At 43.0% G+C, this 20988-nt stretch overlaps 2 protein-coding genes across 6 annotated transcripts; one reads left to right on the top strand and one right to left on the bottom strand.

Annotated features, from left to right (window-relative positions):
• Positions 1-1237: 1237 nt before the first annotated feature.
• DNAJA1 (DnaJ heat shock protein family (Hsp40) member A1) lies at positions 1238-9379 on the bottom strand. 5 transcript variants are annotated; one of them, XM_062513170.1, is made up of 8 exons: positions 9104-9379; positions 8820-8997; positions 7643-7747; positions 7317-7544; positions 6114-6228; positions 4099-4214; positions 3431-3531; positions 1238-2662 (listed from the first exon to the last, which is right to left on the bottom strand). In XM_062513170.1, exons 1-8 carry the CDS (start codon positions 9233-9235, stop codon positions 2444-2446), a joined length of 1194 nt encoding a protein of 397 aa, XP_062369154.1. In that variant the 5' UTR covers positions 9236-9379; the 3' UTR covers positions 1238-2443. The 5 variants fall into 5 exon arrangements, 4 of the variants coding, with proteins under 4 accessions (XP_062369154.1, XP_062369155.1, XP_062369157.1 ...); XR_009934149.1 differs by lacking the exon at positions 1238-2662 and adding an exon at positions 3775-3894; XM_062513172.1 differs by lacking the exon at positions 3431-3531 and having other exon boundaries at positions 2492-2662.
• A 1223-nt stretch (positions 9380-10602) lies between these two features.
• On the top strand, positions 10603-19300 carry APTX (aprataxin). Its single transcript, XM_062513372.1, has 7 exons — positions 10603-10732; positions 11453-11499; positions 13123-13434; positions 14812-14871; positions 17533-17759; positions 18587-18690; positions 18991-19300. The coding sequence occupies exons 1-7, from the start codon at positions 10603-10605 to the stop codon at positions 19143-19145; spliced, it is 1035 nt and encodes a 344-aa protein (XP_062369356.1). The 3' UTR covers positions 19146-19300.
• Positions 19301-20988: the final 1688 nt, after the last annotated feature.

Raw genomic sequence — 20988 nt, 5'->3', positions numbered from 1 at the left:
GGTGTTGTTAAAACACTGGAAATAATTGCAAATTCAGCTTTCAGTAGGTCAGATTACTATACTGGTAGTTACAGAAACAGCTATTTTGTGTTACTCTATCCCAAATTTCTACAGCTGTCCATTTTGTTAATTTCCCCAAATTAGAAACTGTATCTCACATAAAACAAGAAGTCAGAAAGTTCTTACTTAATTTTTCAGTGGCACCGAACATGTCTAGCTGCTGGCTCTAACTGTATGATACCCAAAATATCACGGGAGAACAAAGTCCTACTAGCTCTTGCCATCCAGTGCTTACTCTACTGCTGCCAGTATTTTGTTTGGGGCACAGATTTTGTGTCAGTAAGCAGCTCATTTTGAAACAGAATACTAACCTTGTGGTAAGTCTATCCTGCCCTGGAATCCTCTGCTAAGTCTTCCAGAGGCAGCTCCTGGTCAGCCAGCCTCCTCCTGGAACCTGGACCTGGCCCATCTGCTGTGGGTTCATCAAATATGAAGCAGAACTGTCCATGGCCTCCAGAATAAGTCAAGAATAGGACCTTAACTACACCAGTGCAGCTATGGGGGAGGTGAAAGGAAAACTAGTGCTCCCGAGAAAATGTCTATGGAATGCTTTTTTCTTTAATAAAATACACAGTCATCTGAAGCAAAATCACGTCCCACTGTCATGCTTAAAGCTGTGAATGGAATGTTGTTTGTTCCTTGCTGTTTTGATCTACTGGTTCAGGAAAAAAATAAGGGTGCTTACTGAGCTGAAAAAAAATAGCTTCTTTTACTGATGCTTAAGTGTCAAGCCAGCTGTCAGCCAGGAGTCAGCCCTAGCCCGAGGAAGATTACTTTGTTTCTCGCCTCAACTCTGAGAAACCTTGCTACTGATAGAGCACAGGCGTCTATAAGTCACTTTTTTCCGCTATCTGATTAGCTCACTGAAGTAGAATTTGGAAAAACATTTGGCCTACAGAATTTTATTTCTGTTGAGAAAGAAAACAAAAAAGCAGGTAGGTGAAACATGCAGGTGAAACATGCAGTTCTGTAGGTACCTTAAAGGGACTACATTTGAGGTACAAAATCCATGGCATAGCAGCTGTCTTTACACAATAAAACTTGCAATGCTTAGATGATCTAGAGATGTTTTTTCCAAGAGCTTCCAGATATTCAAGTTACAACATACGTACTGCCATGAGTTCTCCTCATGATGCTTTTGCTTTAAAGCAGCATGAAAAGCATAAGCTCTGTCCCAAGCCAGATGGTTGAGCAAGACTACACTACCACAGTAGAGGTTAAATCTGGACCTGTCTTCTCAGCATATTTTCTGAAAAAAGGTTTTTACAATTTTTCTGTGAATAGCTGTCTAAAAAGAAGGGGGTGGTGTTTTTAAACCAACATCTGGTCTAAGAAAAGTGGCAATGAACAATTTTGTAATTATATCGGAAACACTTCATCTACAATAATTAGAACATTCATACAGAAATTTAGGAGTCAGCTTGAAATAATGCACACAATATAATTTCAGAATATCATAGATGCACTGGTTGGTTGTATTCAGTAGCCTTTTATCCTATACAGGATCACTTACACCCACAGAAGAGGACTGGGACTGCCTTCCATGACACCCCAAGGGGTATCTGATTTCAGGAATCAAGGTGGAAATAGTTTCACCTAGCAGCAGTCTGATGTTCCAAGCCACCTATGTACTGACAAAGCCCAGAGGATTTTACTAGAGCTCAGTGGCCAAGGCAGCTCCAAGCACCCACTGGCTCCACAGGCAGTGGTGCTGGAAAGCAGCCAAACAGGAGTGACCAATGAAACAAAGCAAGTTCCACATCTAGCTCTGGGGTCAGGACCAGTGCTGGCTCAGGAAAGCACCATCTGACCACATGTGGAACAGCATGGAGAGCTTGGGGATCTCATTACTTTAATCGGCCTGTGAAGATCGACCACACCCTTTGTCAGCCTCATCTACCATGTGGGCGGCCTTAGAGCCAGTCCCTATTTAACAAACACCAGTACAAGCCCAAATATTATCCTAATTTGTACAAAGCTTAACTACATTTTACCATGGATTATAAGTACTTGTGCATACTTTATTCACAGAGTATAAGATCTAGAATTCCTAAAAACCACATCACAGAATCTTAGTTTAAGCCTGAGCAATTGCACACATACAGGAATTACAAGATTTGGAATAGAAGACAAGCAGGTAAGGGAGGTTTCTGGACCAAGAGGCAGAGGTGAAGTGCAGTCAACTTCATTTCAGCTTGCATCCTGGAGCTTTATACAAATTGCAAAGTCAGTTTATTTACTTAGTTTATTTCTTTATGCATTTTGAAATGACTATGGCTGGATAGAACAACAAATAGCAGGAGGTGAGGGCAAACTGCTTGTAGTCCTTCACTCATCCACTACTGCATACAAAACAAGCATCACAAGTTATTCACTGGCCCATTTATGATGTCTGGCACTGAACACCACCCCTAGGCTGATGCTCATCATCTTCATACACTTCTCCATTATAGTGGTGTTTTCGCTTCTGAGAGGGATCAAAGTCCACTAATTCCACCTGTTCCATTTCCTCAGTTTCTTCTATCTCCTGCCTTGTGGGTAGCAGTTTTTCGAGTGAGGACAGCTTATCCGAGGAGAGGAAGCCACTCTCTGGGAAGATAACCTGAAATCATCAAAATCTAATGTTACTCAAGTCTGTCTGAACTGGTTATTTTATTAGGTCAAACAGATCTACAGGTTAAAGATCTCTCCAAGTCAGCTTTGTCTTTGTCATAGATAAATGGAATTCAGAGCTTGAAAAAATGATCAACATCACTAAGCTGTGTTTTAATGCCTGCAGGAAGTTAGTTACTAACTCTGGCAACTCAATCAACACTTTTCTTCTGCCTCAGGCTGCCCTCTGGAATCAACCACAAAAGCAAAGCATAGATATAATATAATAACACATACAACTACATATTTAAATATGGATCAAAACAAAATGTCAGCATTAGAGATAAGCTTAAATGTAGTCTAAGCTGTAGCAGATGGGGCCTGCTGCTATAGCTCCCAGCATTAGCTTCTCCCCAGAGGAAAAACATCAGCATTTTCCAACCTACTCTTCTGCTCCAGCACAGAAGCTGAAGTTACTCATGTGTCCTTCCTATGGACAATAGAAACAAAAGAATATGCCAAGCAAATAGAAATTCACTAGGCTGCTCAAGAAACTCCTCTGGTATCTAACATACTTGGCTCACATAGTGCTCTGGAAGTTTTCTTTGTTCTGAATTGTAATTCTGACACGCTGCATATTCCCACCATTGTGAAGAACAAATACAAAAACAGCTATCTGATTGTTTGTGTAACTTCTTGACTGAGGTAGTGTTTATTGGTTAAATTTTGGATGGATGTTCAGTCCTGAAATGCCACGGAATTGAGCTGATTCACCTACCCTGAATTCTATGATGAGACGTCCTTTTTCATATGGTCTGCGATAAATTGGCATACCTTCATTCAACACACACTTAATAGCCCCATGCTCAACAACCTGGCCTAAGAAAGCAAACAGGAAAAATTACCAAAACAGGAAGGGATTCATGCAGGCAACAGAGGCAGCTTTAGCTGTAATTCCCTTCAATATTTATGTAGTTTTCTACATTGTGGTTAGGCAGCAACACCAACAGGTAGTAGTCTAACAGGAACTTACTGCCTTGTAACATCTGAGTAGGAAAGCAGATTGATAGCTACATTACATTCCTGTAACCTTGTTATGCTTCCCAAAGGAAGCATACTTACAAATTTATTAAGTGCTCCATCGCTTCCAAGGCTGAAAAAGTGGTTTTCAGAGACCCACGGCCTTCAATTCTCATGAGATATCCTCAGTATGCAAGTATGTCCATGAGGTAAGGTCTGTTACTATGTCACGCAAAGAGAAAGTTACTGCTGACTGCTATGCAAAAATCCTTTTTTATTTTAAGATTTGTTGCAAAGACTAGGGCAAAGAATTTCACACCAGTACGCACCCCTTTTACATTAATATGGGGTGCTTCTGTTCCCTTAGATTTCCAGCTTACATTCAATGTATAGTAGAAGTTCAACAGAAAGCAAACCAGCTCTTACCAGGATGGGAGGTAATAATAATAGTTCTGTTATCCAGGGTTGTGATAGGCTTTTGAAAGCCACAAAGCGCTTCAACCAGTTGAATATCCATGGACAGAAGCAGATCTTCATCTCGTCTAAGGCAGAATCAATCAACAACAGTCAGAGTGAGAAACAGTGAAAGGATCATACCCAACTTCAGTATTTAACTTCAAAATTACAGTAAGCTGTAATTATAATAGAAGTCCAATTAAACAAATTAATGTAGCTCCTCAATTACTAGAATGATACCCACTCTGAGAGCCATTACAATCATACCAAGCTATTTAAAGTGTTAGAAGTGTTTATTGGAAAGAAATAAATACAGCAAGGCCCACTTGCATCCAGTTTCACTTCACTGCTCCTATCCAATTAAAAAAAAATTCTCCCACATAAATACTGAAACTGGGACAATTAATTTCTTTATTTGTGTAGATAAATACCTTCTTAATTGCACTAGCTTGCACTGTGGCAATATGTTACATTCTGAAGATTTATTACTAGGGAAGTTTGAACAGGTGATGGCCACTGGATAATGATGCAAGTACCTTTTACAACGTACCAAGAAGTATCTAGAATAGATAGTGTTAATTCCTTTAATTGTGCTCTGACTTCAGCATGGCAATGCCAGTGATTGTCTACATGTTCAAATGCTACAAAATCCATCCTCTTATTCAAACAATGTAGAACACTCATCCTGTTTCTGAAAGGTCTCCGGCAGGAGACTTGAACAAAAAGCTAATTTTAGACTCTGACAGGAGAGGAGGAACATCCCACTTGTGTGAGAGCATGACCTCAGAATAACCCCACAGGACCAGTAATATCAAGGGTTATCAAAGGACACTAGGAACTGACAGCACTGGGCAAAAGCTTAGACAAAAATGATCAAGCTGAACTGGGACTTCAAGTCCCAGGAAACCTTAAGAACAGTGGCATATCTGAATCAGTGTCTGGTTTCACTGGAAGTCCAGAAAAATCAGCTGAGTAAGCTCATCCAAAGCAAACAGAAGTGATTCTTAACCTGTGAGCTCAGTGTTCCTTGGCAAAGAATTCTGGCACCAGCTTCAAGAGCTCAGCACCATCCATGATAGTCAGGCAGACCAGCTGCAGGTTTCCCAAGAACCTCTGGCTCACTGTTGCTATTTACAAGCACAAGGTTGGTGTTGAAACAAGTGCTTTCTCTAAACCCATGGATTCCCTTGTAACTGCTCTGAACAACAGCAGTGACGTAACAACTGCAACACATTTCTGTGAGATCATAAATGGTGCTTTTAACTGGACCGAAATATACTGGACAGACTAATTCCACAAACAGTAGCATGGAATGAGGGAGGCACATAACACCAAGCACTATTCCCTGTGAACACGAAATAGTTGAGATGTGGCCAGTGCTACTCGAGCCACTTTTGCTTTCACAATAAAAACCAGACAGGACCAATTATCCTGCTCAGAGCAGTCAGGAAGGAAATGAAGTGTGGGAAGCCATGTTTGATTACAAGGGTGCATGCTATAGTAAGTTTGTCCTAAGTAAGATCTACAAAACGTGTGCACACATTCCAAGTTTTCTGTGCCTCGAGGCCAAGACAACAACAGTTGAGTATACTAAATGGCAATTTTCTGAGTTAAGTGACTGCCAGCAAGGAAACAGCCACAAATATTCAAAACTACTAAAAATATCAGTACTTCAATGAGCTCCTAAAATTAAAGGTTTGTAAACTCTTAACTGTAACTGCTTTTTTTTTTTGCCTTCTATCCTCTTCTGCTGCCAAAGCTCACAGCAGATTATCTCATGCAATTAGAACACAAGTGGCTAGACTAGTTGCACCGGAATTCCCCCATCTCAGCGCTCCTGTGACCACCCAGGCAAACTCAAGGCTGAGTGACAGCCATGTGATCCTATCTCCTGATGCTCCAATACATACAAGATGAGTGGTAACCAAGGAAGCATGTGGAAAAACATCACAGGAGATAACACAAGAGAATTCAAATGTTTTTACCTTGTAAATACAGAGTGGTCTTTCTGATCCAAGACAATAATAATATCCCCTGGCTCCAGACCTGGCTCTTGGTCCCCTTCACCATGGAATGTTATTTTCTGACCATCCTTCATTCCTATTGCAGAAAATAAATAAACACTTTTCTTATTTTTAAGGTAAAAGTACCATCAACAAACACTTCTATAGGCATGAGCTGATATCAAGATATCTCTGGATCCTTAAGCAAGAACACCAGGATCTTCCCTTGAAGCATTTGGTTTTGATTTTTTTTTTAATCCACTCACTTGTTCAACAGACCTCAGTGACGCTTACCTGAATTCAGTGTTATGTCTCAAGACCATCAAGTTTAACTGTACTGCCAGAAGAGCCACCAATGTAAAGTCCCGAAGATCATCAAAAGTTTTCATTATATACACAAATACAAAAAAGAAACCAGAAATACTGTGTACAAGCTGCATTTCAAGAGCATTTGACCAGTCAAATTCAGGCATTGCATAAGCCCTGCTTACACATGTTAACAGTTTCAGGTCGTAATCATGACCTTTACCTGACTGTAAAAGTAATGTACTTGTCAGCTTGCTGTCTTACAAGCTGCACTACTACAGAGACTTCTCCCACCAGCTGTTGGGCAGCCCCCTCAACAGAGAGGCATTTGTCACTCAGTACCATTATGTTCACCCACCATGTTGAGGGTTTGTGTGCTGAATTGCGTTTTGCCAGGCAAGGATGTAGTACCTGGGCTGAGCAGCACTGTCAGGGCTGTGTAGCCAGCAGAGGTCTAAGCATGAGAGGCTCAGCACTGTCACTGCACCCTATCACTACAGCAGACCTGGCTCCCCTTCACACTGAAACAAAGCAGAAGTGATCAGCCTGCATGGTTTTGCTGTGGGCAGTGAAAACTGACTAGCCTACCTGATCACAATCTGGGCTTAGAGTGACCTGAAAAATAATTCACTGCTTACAATAATGCAGGTTTTAGAATTAATTCATAGTTATGTACCAGGCATTAGAAGTGAACATAGATAGTTGACCTTCCCTAGAAACAAGTCTGCTTTTCCTAAGGCAATAAGCAGTTGTACTGTGTGTATTCAGCACTCTTACTCCCCAAATCAACACCACGTATTTGCTAAAGCTTCTGCTTCAGTGCTGTGAAATCAGCCAGCACATCCAAGTGCAATACTTCACCTCAGTAAGACACCTCACCTTTGTCAATGTGAACTTCTAGGATCTTCTTCTCTCTAACAATTTTCCTGCCATTGCAGCTCTTACACCGGTCCTTGGGGCTGATACGCTCCCCATGCCCCTGACACTCCATACACACAGACTGGATCTGCTGCACCATTCCTGGCCCGATCTGGTGAATTCTGATCTGCATGCCTGTTCCCCTGCAATTAGGGCAGCATTCTACTGCACCTTTCTTACCACCACGACCTGAGAACAAAAATTGGAGATGGGTGGTTACATACTACCAGAAAAAGTCCCCAAAAGCTTTAGAAACATCTTCTCTTTAGTTTCAATTCCAACATTACCTTCACATTTGTCACAGATAACATTTTTCTGCAGTGCGAGTTTCCTCATTGCACCATTATACATGTCTTCTAAACTTACTGACAACTGGTGGACCACGTTTTTACCTGTAAAACAACACAGATTTACTTAAGTTTAGAAGCTTGGTCTGCACATCTCCCAGCCAAACCATGATAAACCAAGACTTTGAGCTTTAACATCTTGTTTCAATAGAGCTTTGTCTTGTTTTGCTCCTATTGATCAAAAGCCCCTTCCCAGCTGCTGTCATATTAGGTAACAGTTGTTATGACTTTGATTCTTTTTAAAGTCAGAGAAGACCTTCTGGCGAAGTACAAACAGTAATAACAACAGAACATACAGAACCTGAGACTTAAAGTTTTGTAATGCAGGACTCTGGTTTTAACAAAGCCACCAACCAATGAGATCTACAAACAAGTGAAAGACTATTTGGAAACTCCACTTCAGCACTTTCTTCCTATCACGTGGTGACCTTCTGGAACCAGAAACAAGCAAATACATTTTTACCCTCAGGTACTCCTTAGCACTTCTGCTGCTGTAGTCTTAGTTTTGTAAAAGATGCTGAACTCTGGGTCATAACAAGTACATTGACACTCCTGAGGTTTTGTTACAAAACGTTTTTTCTTCCCTTTTTCACCAGATCTGCACTTAAGAGGTGATAAGGTCAGCACTGATCTTAACGAGTTTAAAGTTCTTCCAGCGTGATTAAACTGGAATTTAACTTCTGGGTAGCATTTTACTGCAGCTTCAACTTAATTCCACTGCACAGTGCAGGAACACAGGAAGGTTTCATAGACTGAAATGGACCTTGATCTCTTGTTGCTTAAACAGTAATTTTTAAACGCTACACTTATAGCAGCTTAGTTAACAAACCATTTTAAGCTACTTTACCCTTCCATTTCCTATTCTATCAGGAGCTAGGTTTACATTCAGCTAAAGGCTCTCCAAACACGTCTGGTTAGCGATTAACAGGGGACGATGCACAGGAGATCAAACTACCACCGTACCAACCAAACGCCCTTCCTTGTGGTTTCGGGCATTAAAGGGGAACAGTTTCCTCAAATATTCAGATTAAGCCTGTAACTTCAGTTTAACTCTGTTTGAATTCCTATACCTACGGTATTCTCCTCAGAGAATATGATACCCTAGCCGACACATTACCTCGCCTCTCCCTCTGCATCCTCCCTCCGCCGCCGAAAAACATATCGAATATGTCCATGGGTGACCCGAAGCCGCCGCCGGAGCCGCCCTCCTTGATAGCTTGCTCGCCTCCTTTGTCATACAGCTCCCTCTTCTTCGGGTCCGACAGCACTTCATAAGCTTGAGAGATTTGCTTGAACTGCGGGAAGGACAGTCACCGGCACTCAGGCATCTGCAGCACCGCCGGCTGGACCCCAGCCCGGCCCCCTCCCGCCCGACCCACCGCCCCGGCCCGTCCCGCCGACCTTCTCGCCCTCATTGGGGTTCTTGTCCGGGTGGTACTTCAGCGCGAGCTTGCGGTAGGCCTTCTTCAGCTCCTCGGCGGACGCGTTAGGCTTCACGCCCAGCACGTCGTAGTAGGTGGTCTCCTTCACCATGGCGATGGAGCTGGTGGTGGTAGTGGCGACGGCAGTGGTGGCGACAAGAGACCCCCGAGGCGGCGGGCACAAATCCCGCTCTCCACCGCTCCGATCCCGACTCTTCTGGAAACTTCGGGTCGCTCCTGCAGCCCCGCCGCTTAACAGGCGGCCCCACCCCGGAAGTCCTGCCCCGCCACGCGCCGGGCCCGGGAGAGCGGCCCACCAATGTTTGCTCGGGAGGGCAAGGCACTTGGCCAATCAGCGCCCGCTTCCGCCGCCCGCATTGAGCGACGGCCCCGCCCCGCAGCGCGCGGGCGGTGGCTCCCGCCCTGCCTCGCGTCTGCCTCACGCCTGCGCGCCGCCCGATTCCCGCCCTCGGAGCGAGCTGCACCGGGCACGGGACGGCAGCCTGGCCGCCGCCTTCCCGGTACTGCTCCGGGCCTTTCTCCCCCTCACTCTACGCGGGTCTGCCGCTGCACAAGCCGGCCGGCGATCCAGCCCGCTCCACGCTATTGCGCCTGTGCTAGGATGGAGCGCCGCCCTCCGTGTGCGCGGGCCCACTGCACCTCCTCTGGGCCACGCGCCGCGGCGGGAGCCTCTGTCTGGTCACGTGAGAGACGCGCTGCAGCAGCTGATTGGCTGCGGCGGGGGCGGTGCGAACGTCGCGCGCGCTGTAAGGGGGTGGGGTCCATCGCCATGGCGTTGCCATGGGAACGGAGCCCACAGGGATGGGTGTGCCATAGGGATTTTGGTGCCGTAGGGATGGGTAGGCCATAGGGATGGGTGTGTGAGCACCCGTGCTACAGTGGGGACGGAAGCTTGCTTACAGCCGAGATGAGCTCACCACCACAGAACTGGGAGGAACAGCGCTGAGCACCGAGCATAGTTGAGGGTGAAGGATCATTACTGTCTAGGGTCAAATTAGTGTAAACTTGAAGGTTTCATAGCATGGTCCGTGGTTGACTGTTGCTGGATGAAGCTATCGTGACTCTCTTGTCAGCTCTTGTCTTCCGCTGCTCTCTCTTGTTCTGGTGTTTAATTTCCCAGGTCAACTCTGATTCAGTGGGAAACGAGCGTTTTTGTGACTAGGCTCTTCTGTCAGATGGAATTATCAGTCTAATTGATTTTTCCAATATACAGTTCATGAATGTGAGGATGTTGGTGGTGTAGGAAGGAACACAGGATTACCCTTTCAAGAGGAACCTGCTCTTAGATTATGGAAGTTCTTTGCCTTGAATTTCATAAACTTTAACCAAGTTAGCAGAATTGGTTCAGCTAATGGATGGGCTGGCAGTGGAATTAATGGACCCTGTTCTGCAGGAAGGTGGCCTGTTGGGAAGTGGCATGTTGGTAACACACTGTCTGTTTTGCTCTATAGCACAGTGATGCGTGTGTGCTGGCTTGTGGGGAAAGAGAAATGCAATCAGCGAGTGAAACTGCCCCACTTGGAAGCCGTGGTAATTGGGCGTGGCCCAGAGACTGGGATAATAGATAAGAAGTGTTCACGGCAGCAAGGTAAGGTGACTTTTTAGCTCAAATCTGCTTTCTATGTGCAGCAGCAGCTGAATTTGTCTGGTTCCTCTGTGTGGTCTGTAGTGTTGCCTGGTTCTTGAAGTCATCAAGCTGTTTTAATAAGCACTTAAGAAGATCTCTGAGGCCTAAAAAATCAGACACCCAATGACAGGACGTCCACCTCCATAAAGCAATACATTGAAGCTTAATGTCAGTTCCCAGGCCCAAAGTTGCATTTCACTGCCTGCATCCCTGCTTTGTGAGCAGCACTTCTTCTCCCTGGGATTCCACCAACTGATTTTTAGCATTACTTGTTATTTTATACATAAAATAATGTGATCTTGGGGAGCATATGGAAGTACCTGTCACCTATACAATACTGCACATCTTCACTGCCTTATCTTCTGTGCTTCTGGACATAGTCTTGCTCTATGCCTTATTGTCACAGAGGACTGGTAAGAACATCAAAAATATGTATAAGACATCAACAGAATCCACATTCTGGAGTAATTCCACCCTTGGCTCATTGTATGGGTTGGCTCTTGTTTTACCTGTGGTCCTGGAAAGAAGAGACAAGGCAGAAATATTCTTGGCATACATTTGTGAAGATCAGCTCCAGAAAGAAGCAGATCTTCAAAAAGAGGAATGTTTTCTGCACTGGGTGATTCAGCAGAGTTCTTTTTATTTACATTGTTTTGTGACATGTTGTTCTTTCTTTTCCAGTTCAATTAAAAGCAGACTGTAACAAGGGGTATGTCACAGTTAAACAGGTATGTTTTTATGTGTGGATTTACAGTATTTCTGATACTTACTGGGACAGTTGTACTTAATTCCACAAATACTTCAGCTGATGATTCTGATCACTGGGTCTGAGGGTCCTGAAGCTTACTTATTACCAAGGGAGGTTACAGCAAGTGGCCCTCAGAAGTGAGCTTCTTTGTTTGTGCACCTCAACGAAAGACTGCACTATTCCTTCTAGATAATGCTCCAGTCTAAGACAGGCAGACTTGCAGCATCAGGGAATGCTGCTGTGAGTCTTCAACCAGTTCTGTCAGGTGCTGCATTTGAGAGACTTGGAACTTCTACTAAACTTGCTTATCTTCCTCCTGAGCCTTAAACTTCATCAGCAGCCCTTTGTTTAAGGTTGAAATTCTTATGTTAATGGGACTACACAGGAGATTTTTGTTGGTGGGCTCATAGAGCCAGAGTTGTGGTTACTTATGGGAAGAGATGGAGTGTGAGACAGCACTGCAGGAATGCTCATGTTACCAGATGGATGGAGGCAGGCCTATTCCCTCACACTTATGACACCCAGTATCTTTGAGATAACATGAAGGGAAAGGTCTCTGGTGCTGGTGTTTGTGTGTGTGTGCACACAGCATCAGCCCGTGCAGACACCATGACGTGTTCTACCTACTGAGCGGTAACATCTTCTCTCAAAATGCCTCCGGAGCCCAGGCACAGGCACCCCAGTGGTATCTGATGAATTTGGCAGAGATACCTTGTACACTTTTTCACAGAAATCAGTCCTAGTCATGACTGGAATACTGTATTAGTAGAATCTCAAAACTGGGGGTACCTTCTGGTAGTGGGTGCTAGTGTGTTTTCTCTGTGTGTTGAAGAGTTGCTCCCCAGGTGAGAGGTGTGTGGCACAAGCTTCCAGTGAGCAGTTGTTTGATACTTCATTTGCTGATGGGAAGGATCCTTGAGCTGAGTGAAACTGCAGAGCTGTAGAATAAAGAGATCCTAGCTGAAATCAGGCATGTGCTTCATTGCAGTGAATACCAAGTGAGAGGTATAATACCATCTTGTGAAGCATACCAGTATGGCAGTGACAGAGCTAATGAAACACTCTCTGACTGAATTCATCAGTCACAGGAGAGAGATGATTCCCTAAAGCCTCTTCCATGCATAAACATTAACCAAAAACATTTTGCTGAAGACTCCTAACTTTTGTAGGGTCACCCACAGGATGAGGCAAAATTCATCTATCAAGCAAGCACTGTAGCTTTCCTGTCCCATTGTGTGACTGCACTAAAATAATTCACTAAAACTACTGTTACGCCTCAGAAATAGTTGCTGCTGTTACTAGTTGTTTAAGAGGCTGCTAGTTTGTGAGGGAAGTATGTCACAAGTGATGCTGCAGACCCAGGCTCCCTGTGACATCAGGCCCGGAGGTTGTGTGCTGACAGCTGTGACTGCAAGACTGGGACAGAAACAGATGTCCATGATGCTGCACTGCCTGGTCTGCTAAAGCAGGTTGGTGTGAGCAGTGAGTGCAAAATACATTTGCTTTCCAGGATAGTGGTATTCCAGGAGAACTGAGCAGAAGTTGGCAATTACACTTACAACGTAATTTTCTACTATTTTTTTCCCTTTTCTGTCTACCATAGATAGGGATCAACCCAACTAGTGTTGATCTTGTGAATATTGGCAAGGATGAAGTGGTGAAAATGAAGCCAGGCCAAATTCTGCATATTGTGAATAACCTTTATCCCTACACGGTGCAATTTGCCGAAGAGTCTGGGAAAACTGTTCCTAAAGCAGACAGAATGCTACGTGAGGACTCCTGTGAGAATGATGATACAGAGCCTGTGCCCAGAAAAACAATGAAGTTGGAGGTTGTGGATACACAAGCCAGTTCTACAAATCCCAAACTAAGCAATACCAGTGTATCTACACTTGAAGGAACTTCAAGCAAAAAGGCAAGTGTGTTGGTATTAATACTTCTGCTGTTTCTCCTGGGGTTGTCTCCTCCATGAGGAGGAGGTCTTTTGTGGATTCTGCTGATGGCAGGCATCTCAGGTGAGCAGAGATCTTCAAAGTATACAGGACATGAGAGGTGTTTTGTGCTCCTGACATCACCCAGACACTGGGAGAGTTACTTGGGATCCATTCTAACCTGATCTGAGGGTTAGGTGTGTGTGAGGGGGTTCCCTCTAGCAAATGAGGATTTAATCTCTGGTTTCTGCTGCAGTTTTTGCTAGAAGGACAGTCCACGTGAGCTCCGTTTAGCTGGAGTCACCCAAGGACACTGTCCTGGCTCTTGAATGGTTATCTAAAAGCAAGCACACAGAGAACAGAACAACCTGAGCCTTTTTATATTTTTAGTTATTTTGTTTGTAATTGCACTGAATTTTTTTCTCCTTCTGCTTTGTTCATTCCATATGGCAGAACCTTGTTTACATTAGTGAGTGTTATTAGCCAGAATCTTTGATGAAAGGGTGTTTCCAAAAGCCCTGTGACATGGACAAAATAAAAGACCTTTGAAACTAGTGCAGTGCTGGAGGAGAAGGCACAGAAATGAAACCCCTTAAGGACAAAATTTTAGTCTCAGGTTGGTGTGAGTTAACCACTTACTTAATCTGTGGACTTGGACTAGTTATATTAGGGCTAGATTTCTGGTGGCATGATCAGGGAGATGACAACTCATACTGTTTCCTGCCAGCTCTATAATAACATTTGAATGCCTTCCTTTATAAGAATATAATTACTGATTAGTGAAAAAACGTCTGTTTTGAAAAAGGTGCACTCAAGTCATACCTTCTACTAGGTGTTCAATAGTCAAGTTTAGAAATGGCTTGTGTTGGATTGATCTTCCTGTGCCTTTCTGGTTTTCTTTACAAGCCACTGCACAATGTAAAACAATCATTACATATAAGGCCACTCACTGCAACTACTTAGTTCTCTGCAGAGCAGTATAACTGGGATAGGGTAGTTAATGGAGATCTTTGTTCTTTTCTTTGGTTCTTGTGATCCCTGAAGCAGAGGGCCTTGTGCCATGACATGTGCAGGCAAATTATTAAATTTAAACACATTTAAACACACCATTGTTAAATTTCCAACATTTGGAAGATTGAACTTTCCATCTTCACATTATCTTGTTAAAAGTTTTGAAAAGTAGCTTTTGGGGGGCAGCTGGGGCAGGTGTGTTGGCATTTTATAGAAGGGAAATAATTGAGCTGTCCTTCAGCTGTTATTGCACTGCTGTATACTAATGAATGTTCTTAACTGAATCTTTTAAAATACATAATTGGACTCTTAATTGTCTTATGATTTATTTTGCCCATTCTTTGCTATAGGAACATTTAGGACACTGGAGTCAGGGTCTAAAGAGCTCCATGCAAGATCCAAAAATGCAGGTGAGAGCTGTATACTTGTACTCTACAGTAGAGCCTGTTTAGCAAAACTAAATGAGCTTTCCTTCTTCCTTCTACACTTTGCTTTAACAATCTGGTTAATCAGTGGAGCATAAGGGCTGAACTGTACTTGTATCTCTCTCTGTGTAACATTAACTTGGGAGTCTACTGTACTGATTTTGCAGAGTGTCATTGTCTTAATTATCTTTGAGCTGTATGTACTGTGAGATTTGGCCAATAGATTTAAAAAAAAAAGTTGATGGGAGAGTAAGTGAGCTGTTGCAATTGCTTTTTTTCCTCAGGGAAACCAACTAAAATGGGGCTGTCATTTGAAGCTGAGCAAGCCACATATCTTCCCATTCTCCAGCAGTCAGCACTGTCTTGTTTCTTAGTGCAATTTCCTGGTTTCCAGCAAATTCTTAACTTTCACACCTTTATGTCAGATGACAGGATCTGACCCCTGGCCTCACTGGGCCCCTTCAGGTGATGATCACTGTAAGGCTGAAAATAATTTAGAGTCATAGTGTGTGTTGAATTGGAAGGGACCCTTCAAGATCCTTGAATCCAACTCTTAGCTCTGCACAGAGCATCCTCTGACAGAACAGAAATCACACCATGTACCTGAGAGCACTTCTTGAGCTCTTGACAGACCTGGTGCCATGACAACTTCCCTGGGGAGCCTATTTCAGTGCCTAGCCACCCTCTGCATGAAGAACCTTGTCCTGATACCCAGCCTAAGCCTCCACTTACTCAGTTTCAGGCCATTTCCTCAAGTCCTGTCACTGATCATAAGAATGAAGAGATCAGTGCCTGCCGCTTCTCATCCTTTCACAAGAAAGTTGCAACTACAATGATGTCTCCCATCAGTCTCCTCCAGGCTGAAAAGACCAAGTGACCTCACTGTTTCAAATATGGCTTCCTTTCAATGCCCTTCAATATCTTTTTAGCCCTCATTTGGACACTTTCTAAGAGCTTTATGTCTTCTGTTGTGTCACCCAAAACTGCCCCTGGCATTTGAGGTGAGGCCACCCCAGTGCAGAGCAGGACAATCCCCTCCCTTGCCTGGCTGCACCCCAGGACACGGGTGGCCCTCCTAGTTGCCAGGGCGCTTCTGACTCATGTCCAGCTTGCCACTGATTCCGTGGAGCTGCTCTCTAGTCTCTCACTCCCCAGTCTCTCTGTATGTCCAGGGTTGCCCTGTCCCAGGTGCTCAGGTACCCAGAATGCAGTACTTTCCCTTGTTAAATTTCTGCCCATCCCTCTAATTTAATTTGTCCAGGTCTCTCTGCTCACTTAGCTAAACAGAAGGTTCCTATTTCTTGATGTTTTTTTTTTTTTTTAATTCAAGTGTGAAGTGTTGAACTGCTAGATTTGTAGGAGACCTGGATGCCCATTGTCCTAGAATTTCCAGGACTTTCAAATGAGTCTATCTATAGGGGATGATAAAGCTATGGAAATTCTTATCCTTACTTTTTCAACATGAAGCTTAATTTTTATCCATGAAGCAGGATTCTATACACTTACCAAAGCAGGGCTTTCTTGACCCAAAATGTTAAGCGGGTATTAAAACTGTTCTTTTAATGTTAGACACAAATAACTGTTTATGAGTGAAGGGTAGCTTTATTAGTTGTAGTTTCAATCTGAATGCACAAACATTAGAACTCCTATATTTTCTTTTCAATCAAATATTAAATGGCAATACTTCTTCCTTCTGTAAAGATTTGAAAGAGATCCTGTTCCTGCTGGTGGCAGGAGCAGACACTAATATGTGTGTATAAAATATCTTGTGGCTGAAAGAATCAGTCCTATGATTTGTGTACTGACAGAACTTTAATCTTCCTTCCTGTAGAGTAAGACTGATCTGTTCATAAACATACAAGAATAATTAGCAAGGGTGACAAAGATATAATCCATCTCTCATCAGCAGGTGTATTGCTAAGAGACCAGATACACAACCTGGTAGCTTTTTATTGCTGGGTTCTCCCCACTGTTGTTTACAAGCTTCCCAACCCTTTGTCTTCCTTAGCTGCATTGAATTGTTGTAGAAGGTAAAACAAAATGAAAATAGGAAGAAGGGCATGATAGACAGGAGCCTGTTCTCCTTCTTGTGAGTGATCTCACAAAGCATCACACTGGGTAGGATGACCTAAAATAGCCCAGACTTTAATATTTTTGTCTTTGTAATGCTGGTGGAGTCTGCAGCACACTGCCAGTAGCACATCTGAGATTTGTGCTTCACTCCAGAAATCTGCAGCCCAGTGCGTTCCTACATGTTCTGTATTGAGCACAGTGGTTTTGTTTGTGACTGCAGAGCTTGAATGTAGCCTGATAGAAACTGAGTTCCCTAGGCCTCACTGGTATCTTAGTCCAGGTGATTTTCAAGACTTCATATACACCTGTAGCTATGGTTAACTTACTGCAAAGTAAAATTAGAATGCTTTTTCCTTTTATAATAAAGTACATGGAAAAGGATGTTAGAACACTTCTCCATAGCTACATGGTATGTGTTATAGAAGAGGGTGCTTATCGTGGAGCAACTTAATTCCAGCAAAAGTTCTTGTTAAGTAGCATCTCCCCACTAAATACAGTGCTTATAGGAATAATGTATTTGACTTTCAGTCAGAAAGTAGTTACTTCATTACTAGTTACTTCATTTTTTGCTAGGTTTACAAAGATGAAAAGACTGTAGTCATCAAGGATAAATATCCCAAAGCTCGTTACCACTGGCTTATCTTACCATGGGACCCCATTGCAAGCCTGAAGTCAGTCACCAGGGACCACCTTGAACTCCTGGAACATATGCATGCTGTTGGGCAAAAAATGATCGAACAGTGCCCTGCCAGAGAGAGCCTGGAGTTCAGACTGGGTTACCATGCTATTCCCAGTATGAGGTAAGACCTAGAGGAGTTGTGTGGTGGACATGCTGTTTTTCCAGTTACCCAGATTTGAGGCTAAGTCCGTGAGGAGATTTGGCATTGCTGAAGAACGGGCAGTCCTCCTCAACACTGCAGACAGCTTGGTATGCAGTCCTTTACCCCACACTGCTGTGTAGATCCCAATGCACAGGGGTCTTGCCCATGGTGGTAAATGCCTTTTGGGCTTCTCTGGCTGAGGTTGGTGCCTGGGGCTGTGAGACGCTGTGGCCCAGCCCCAGTGACAGAAGCACTGCTGCCAGTGCTAGGGCATCCTCAATCCAGTGCACTGATGTGGGATTGGAGACTTGACTCCTAGACCTGTCAAGTCCTGCCTAATACCGAGCAAGGATTTGAGTCTTGTGTCTAAGTCCAGACCTTAGAGTGTCCAAGTGCCTGTTGATAGTGCAGTCAGTTGTTCTCCAGTTCTTGAATGAAGCTTTTGAGCACTGATCAAATCCCATTCAATTACTCTACGAATAACAAAACTTTGGTTTATTATTAAACCTTTAATAAACCTTTGGTTTGCTAACACTACTGTCTCTGCCTCTTTGGAAACTAGCAGGAATATAGACTACAGTGAGGGGCCAGTGAAATATGCAGACTAGTGACCCTGATTGTTTATTAGTGAAATGCTTGCAAGAGGCAGTGCTTCCAGAACAGACAGTGTTTCTTCTGTCACAGGGTCAGGACTGACCCACAAGGCTGCTCTTTGCTGAATCATGTTTGCAACTGTTACAACTGCAAAACAACTTCAAGCATTAACCTACTTCTCTCATATCTACGTTATATTTTCTTTTTTTCAGTCAGCTACATTTGCATGTAATCAGCCAGGATTTTGATTCTCCAGCCCTCAAAACCAAAAAGCACTGGAATTCTTTTAACACAGACTACTTCTTAAACTCTGAAGGTAATGATTAGAAAAAGTATTTCATAACATAATCCTCCTTGTAGGTTCTGGCTTCGGGCTTTTCTTCCAAACAAATATGCAAGTCATACATTTTATTGCAGTAAATGAAAGGTTTTATTTAATTTGAGATATTAGGAAGTAGCACTGAGTAAAAGTCAACAAATTTTGTGGCTGGTTTAAATTAGCATGCAGCAATGACAGACTGTGCGTGCAAAACAGTGCACAGAGATTTGCAATGTCATGTGTTTCATCATGCTACCTGGTCTCAATACCTTTGGTCTTTTTTATTTTTATCCTCAGATGTGATAGAGATAGTAAGAAGCAAGGGAAAAGTGATGGTGAAAGACCATACCTCTGAACTTCTTAAACTTCCCCTCAGATGCCATCGCTGTAAACAACAGCTGTCCACAATCCCACAGTTAAAGGAACATCTTAAGAAACATTGGCCAAAATGATTTTTCAAAAGGTCATCTTTCAATCTGTCTTCAGATTTCAAGCCAACACAAAGACCAGAAAATGTTTATACAAATGTATGTTTATTAACTGGAATGACAAATGTAACGTGGGGAAAAATAGCCTGGAAACAGCAGCATACTAATTTAGTAATAGCTTCAACAAAAACCCAAGCCCTTGTCTTCCCTACTAAAAATATAAATAAAGTGACTTCTGAAATTGAAGCTTTTTGGTTGCAGCTTTATTGTGGTACAGGCACACTAATCTGTAAGTGAACTGAAGTCTGGGAGAAGTGCTTTGTTTGGATGAAAGGATTTATTTTAACTCAAGAGGCTGAACTGAACCCAGGTCTAGGTTTCTGCTGGGAAAGGAAAGAAACAATGACTTAGAGGTCTTCCTCTTGTTGATTTCTGCCTACCACTGAAGTTCCCCCTACACGTTAATGTTGCAGGCACTGGTGGGGCTGACAGAATGTACTGTCAGTAGAGGGAAAGGAGCAGCAGCTGATCATCTCCACTTTGCTGTGCCACTGAAAGGCCTGACAGTTCAGTGCTGCTGAACTGCCCCTCAGCTATGGAGTGCACTTTGTCCCTCACCAGGGGGCCAGGACAGCCACTTCTCAGGTCTAAGTGGGGCAAATAATCGCTTTTGGGTACAAGGATGTATTTAAATGTTATATTAAATACATGTGTAATACACAATGACCAGCTTTACTACTTCCCAGAATAATAAAACTATCAAGGTTTGCAGTTGCTTGTCTGCATATGTTAAGGTTGGTACAGAAATTCTGTGCTTTAATCCTGCCCTGTTTCTCCAGTCAGGATTTTAGTAAGCCTTTATTTCATTTGACCATTGTCAAGATGTGAACTTCCTGAAGCAGCAGAACAGTACTAATAAAAACCTCGAGTTCAGGTTTGGTTTGTACAGTTCAACTTCATCCTAAGCCCAGCTTAAGTAAAATGCTTTCTAGGTAAAATGGCTTTCAGCAAAAGAGTGCACAGTTCTTCTATACAAGCAAAATGCTGTTCCTAACAATAACACATTCTGTGGGGAAAGAGTTCACTTCTTCCATTCCCCCATGCAGTAGCATGTTGCTGTACTCACTCAAATGAGCCAAATAGTAAGTTGATGTTGCTGGAAAAGAACAAAGAGGTTTCTATTGTAAAGTTGTCCCCAAAAATGTGTTCTTTCAACCTGGTATGCAAGAAGCCAGTCCATACAGAGGGTCATGTTTATTTAATGCTTGTGAATCCACAGAGCCAGCACACTCAGTTCTAGCCAAGCAGTGTAGCTAAGAAATTTTCAAAATATCTAAGTCTGCACTTACCTGATATCTAAATACCTGCCTACTCAATAGCTATTGGACAATCTTTTGCCCGCTTCAGTTTAAAGGTACAGTGCATTTTGAGTTTATTGTGTGTGTTCAGTAGGTAGGATTCATTTGGAAGTGGGTAATCTAAGCTTTAGCGATGTGATTTTCATATTATAATCAACTAAGTTCATCTAAAGGATGTTTTTTTAGCTGATTTATTAATTTCAGTAAAACATACGGAACATTGCCAAATGCAGTGTCCAGTATCTTATTCAAGATTTCTGTTTGTTCTCTACTTGTTCCAAAACTATTCTGCAAGACCTTGCCATTTCCCATTTCTCTGTGTGTTTGAAGCATTTATTGTTCTCCTATGACTCACTGTGCAAAATCTTCTCTTAAAACATTCATCTTTCACCAGAGTGGGGTACAGTAAGGTGAAGGGTTGGTCATGGCCTGATTTAAAACATCAGCCACAGTTTAGCTTTTGCTGACATCAGTAATAATATGCCTTAAATTACAAAATAAAGCTTAGA

This window comes from Cinclus cinclus, chromosome Z (assembly GCF_963662255.1).
Source record: "Cinclus cinclus chromosome Z, bCinCin1.1, whole genome shotgun sequence".
Taxonomy (NCBI): domain Eukaryota; kingdom Metazoa; phylum Chordata; class Aves; order Passeriformes; family Cinclidae; genus Cinclus; species Cinclus cinclus.
Note: the sequence above shows the minus strand (reverse complement) of the source record. Positions and strands in the feature narration are given on the sequence as shown.

What these genes read in the sequence shown, in the direction of transcription:
- DNAJA1 (XM_062513170.1), bottom strand. Translation starts at nt 9,235, where the DNA reads ATGGTGAAGGAGACCACCTACTACGACGTGCTGGGCGTGAAGCCTAAC. An exon ending in AGAAGTTCACATTGACAAAG is followed by an intron (nt 6,229 to 7,316) that starts GTGAGGTGTCTT and finishes TTTCTGCAATAG; the next exon opens with GAATGAAGGATGGTCAGAAA. An exon ending in GTCTCATCATAGAATTCAGG is followed by an intron (nt 2,663 to 3,430) that starts GTAGGTGAATCA and finishes TGATGATTTCAG; the next exon opens with GTTATCTTCCCAGAGAGTGG.
- APTX (XM_062513372.1), top strand. Translation starts at nt 10,603, where the DNA reads ATGCGTGTGTGCTGGCTTGTGGGGAAAGAGAAATGCAATCAGCGAGTG. An exon ending in TGCAAGATCCAAAAATGCAG is followed by an intron (nt 14,872 to 17,532) that starts GTGAGAGCTGTA and finishes ATTTTTTGCTAG; the next exon opens with GTTTACAAAGATGAAAAGAC. An exon ending in CTACTTCTTAAACTCTGAAG is followed by an intron (nt 18,691 to 18,990) that starts GTAATGATTAGA and finishes TTTTATCCTCAG; the next exon opens with ATGTGATAGAGATAGTAAGA.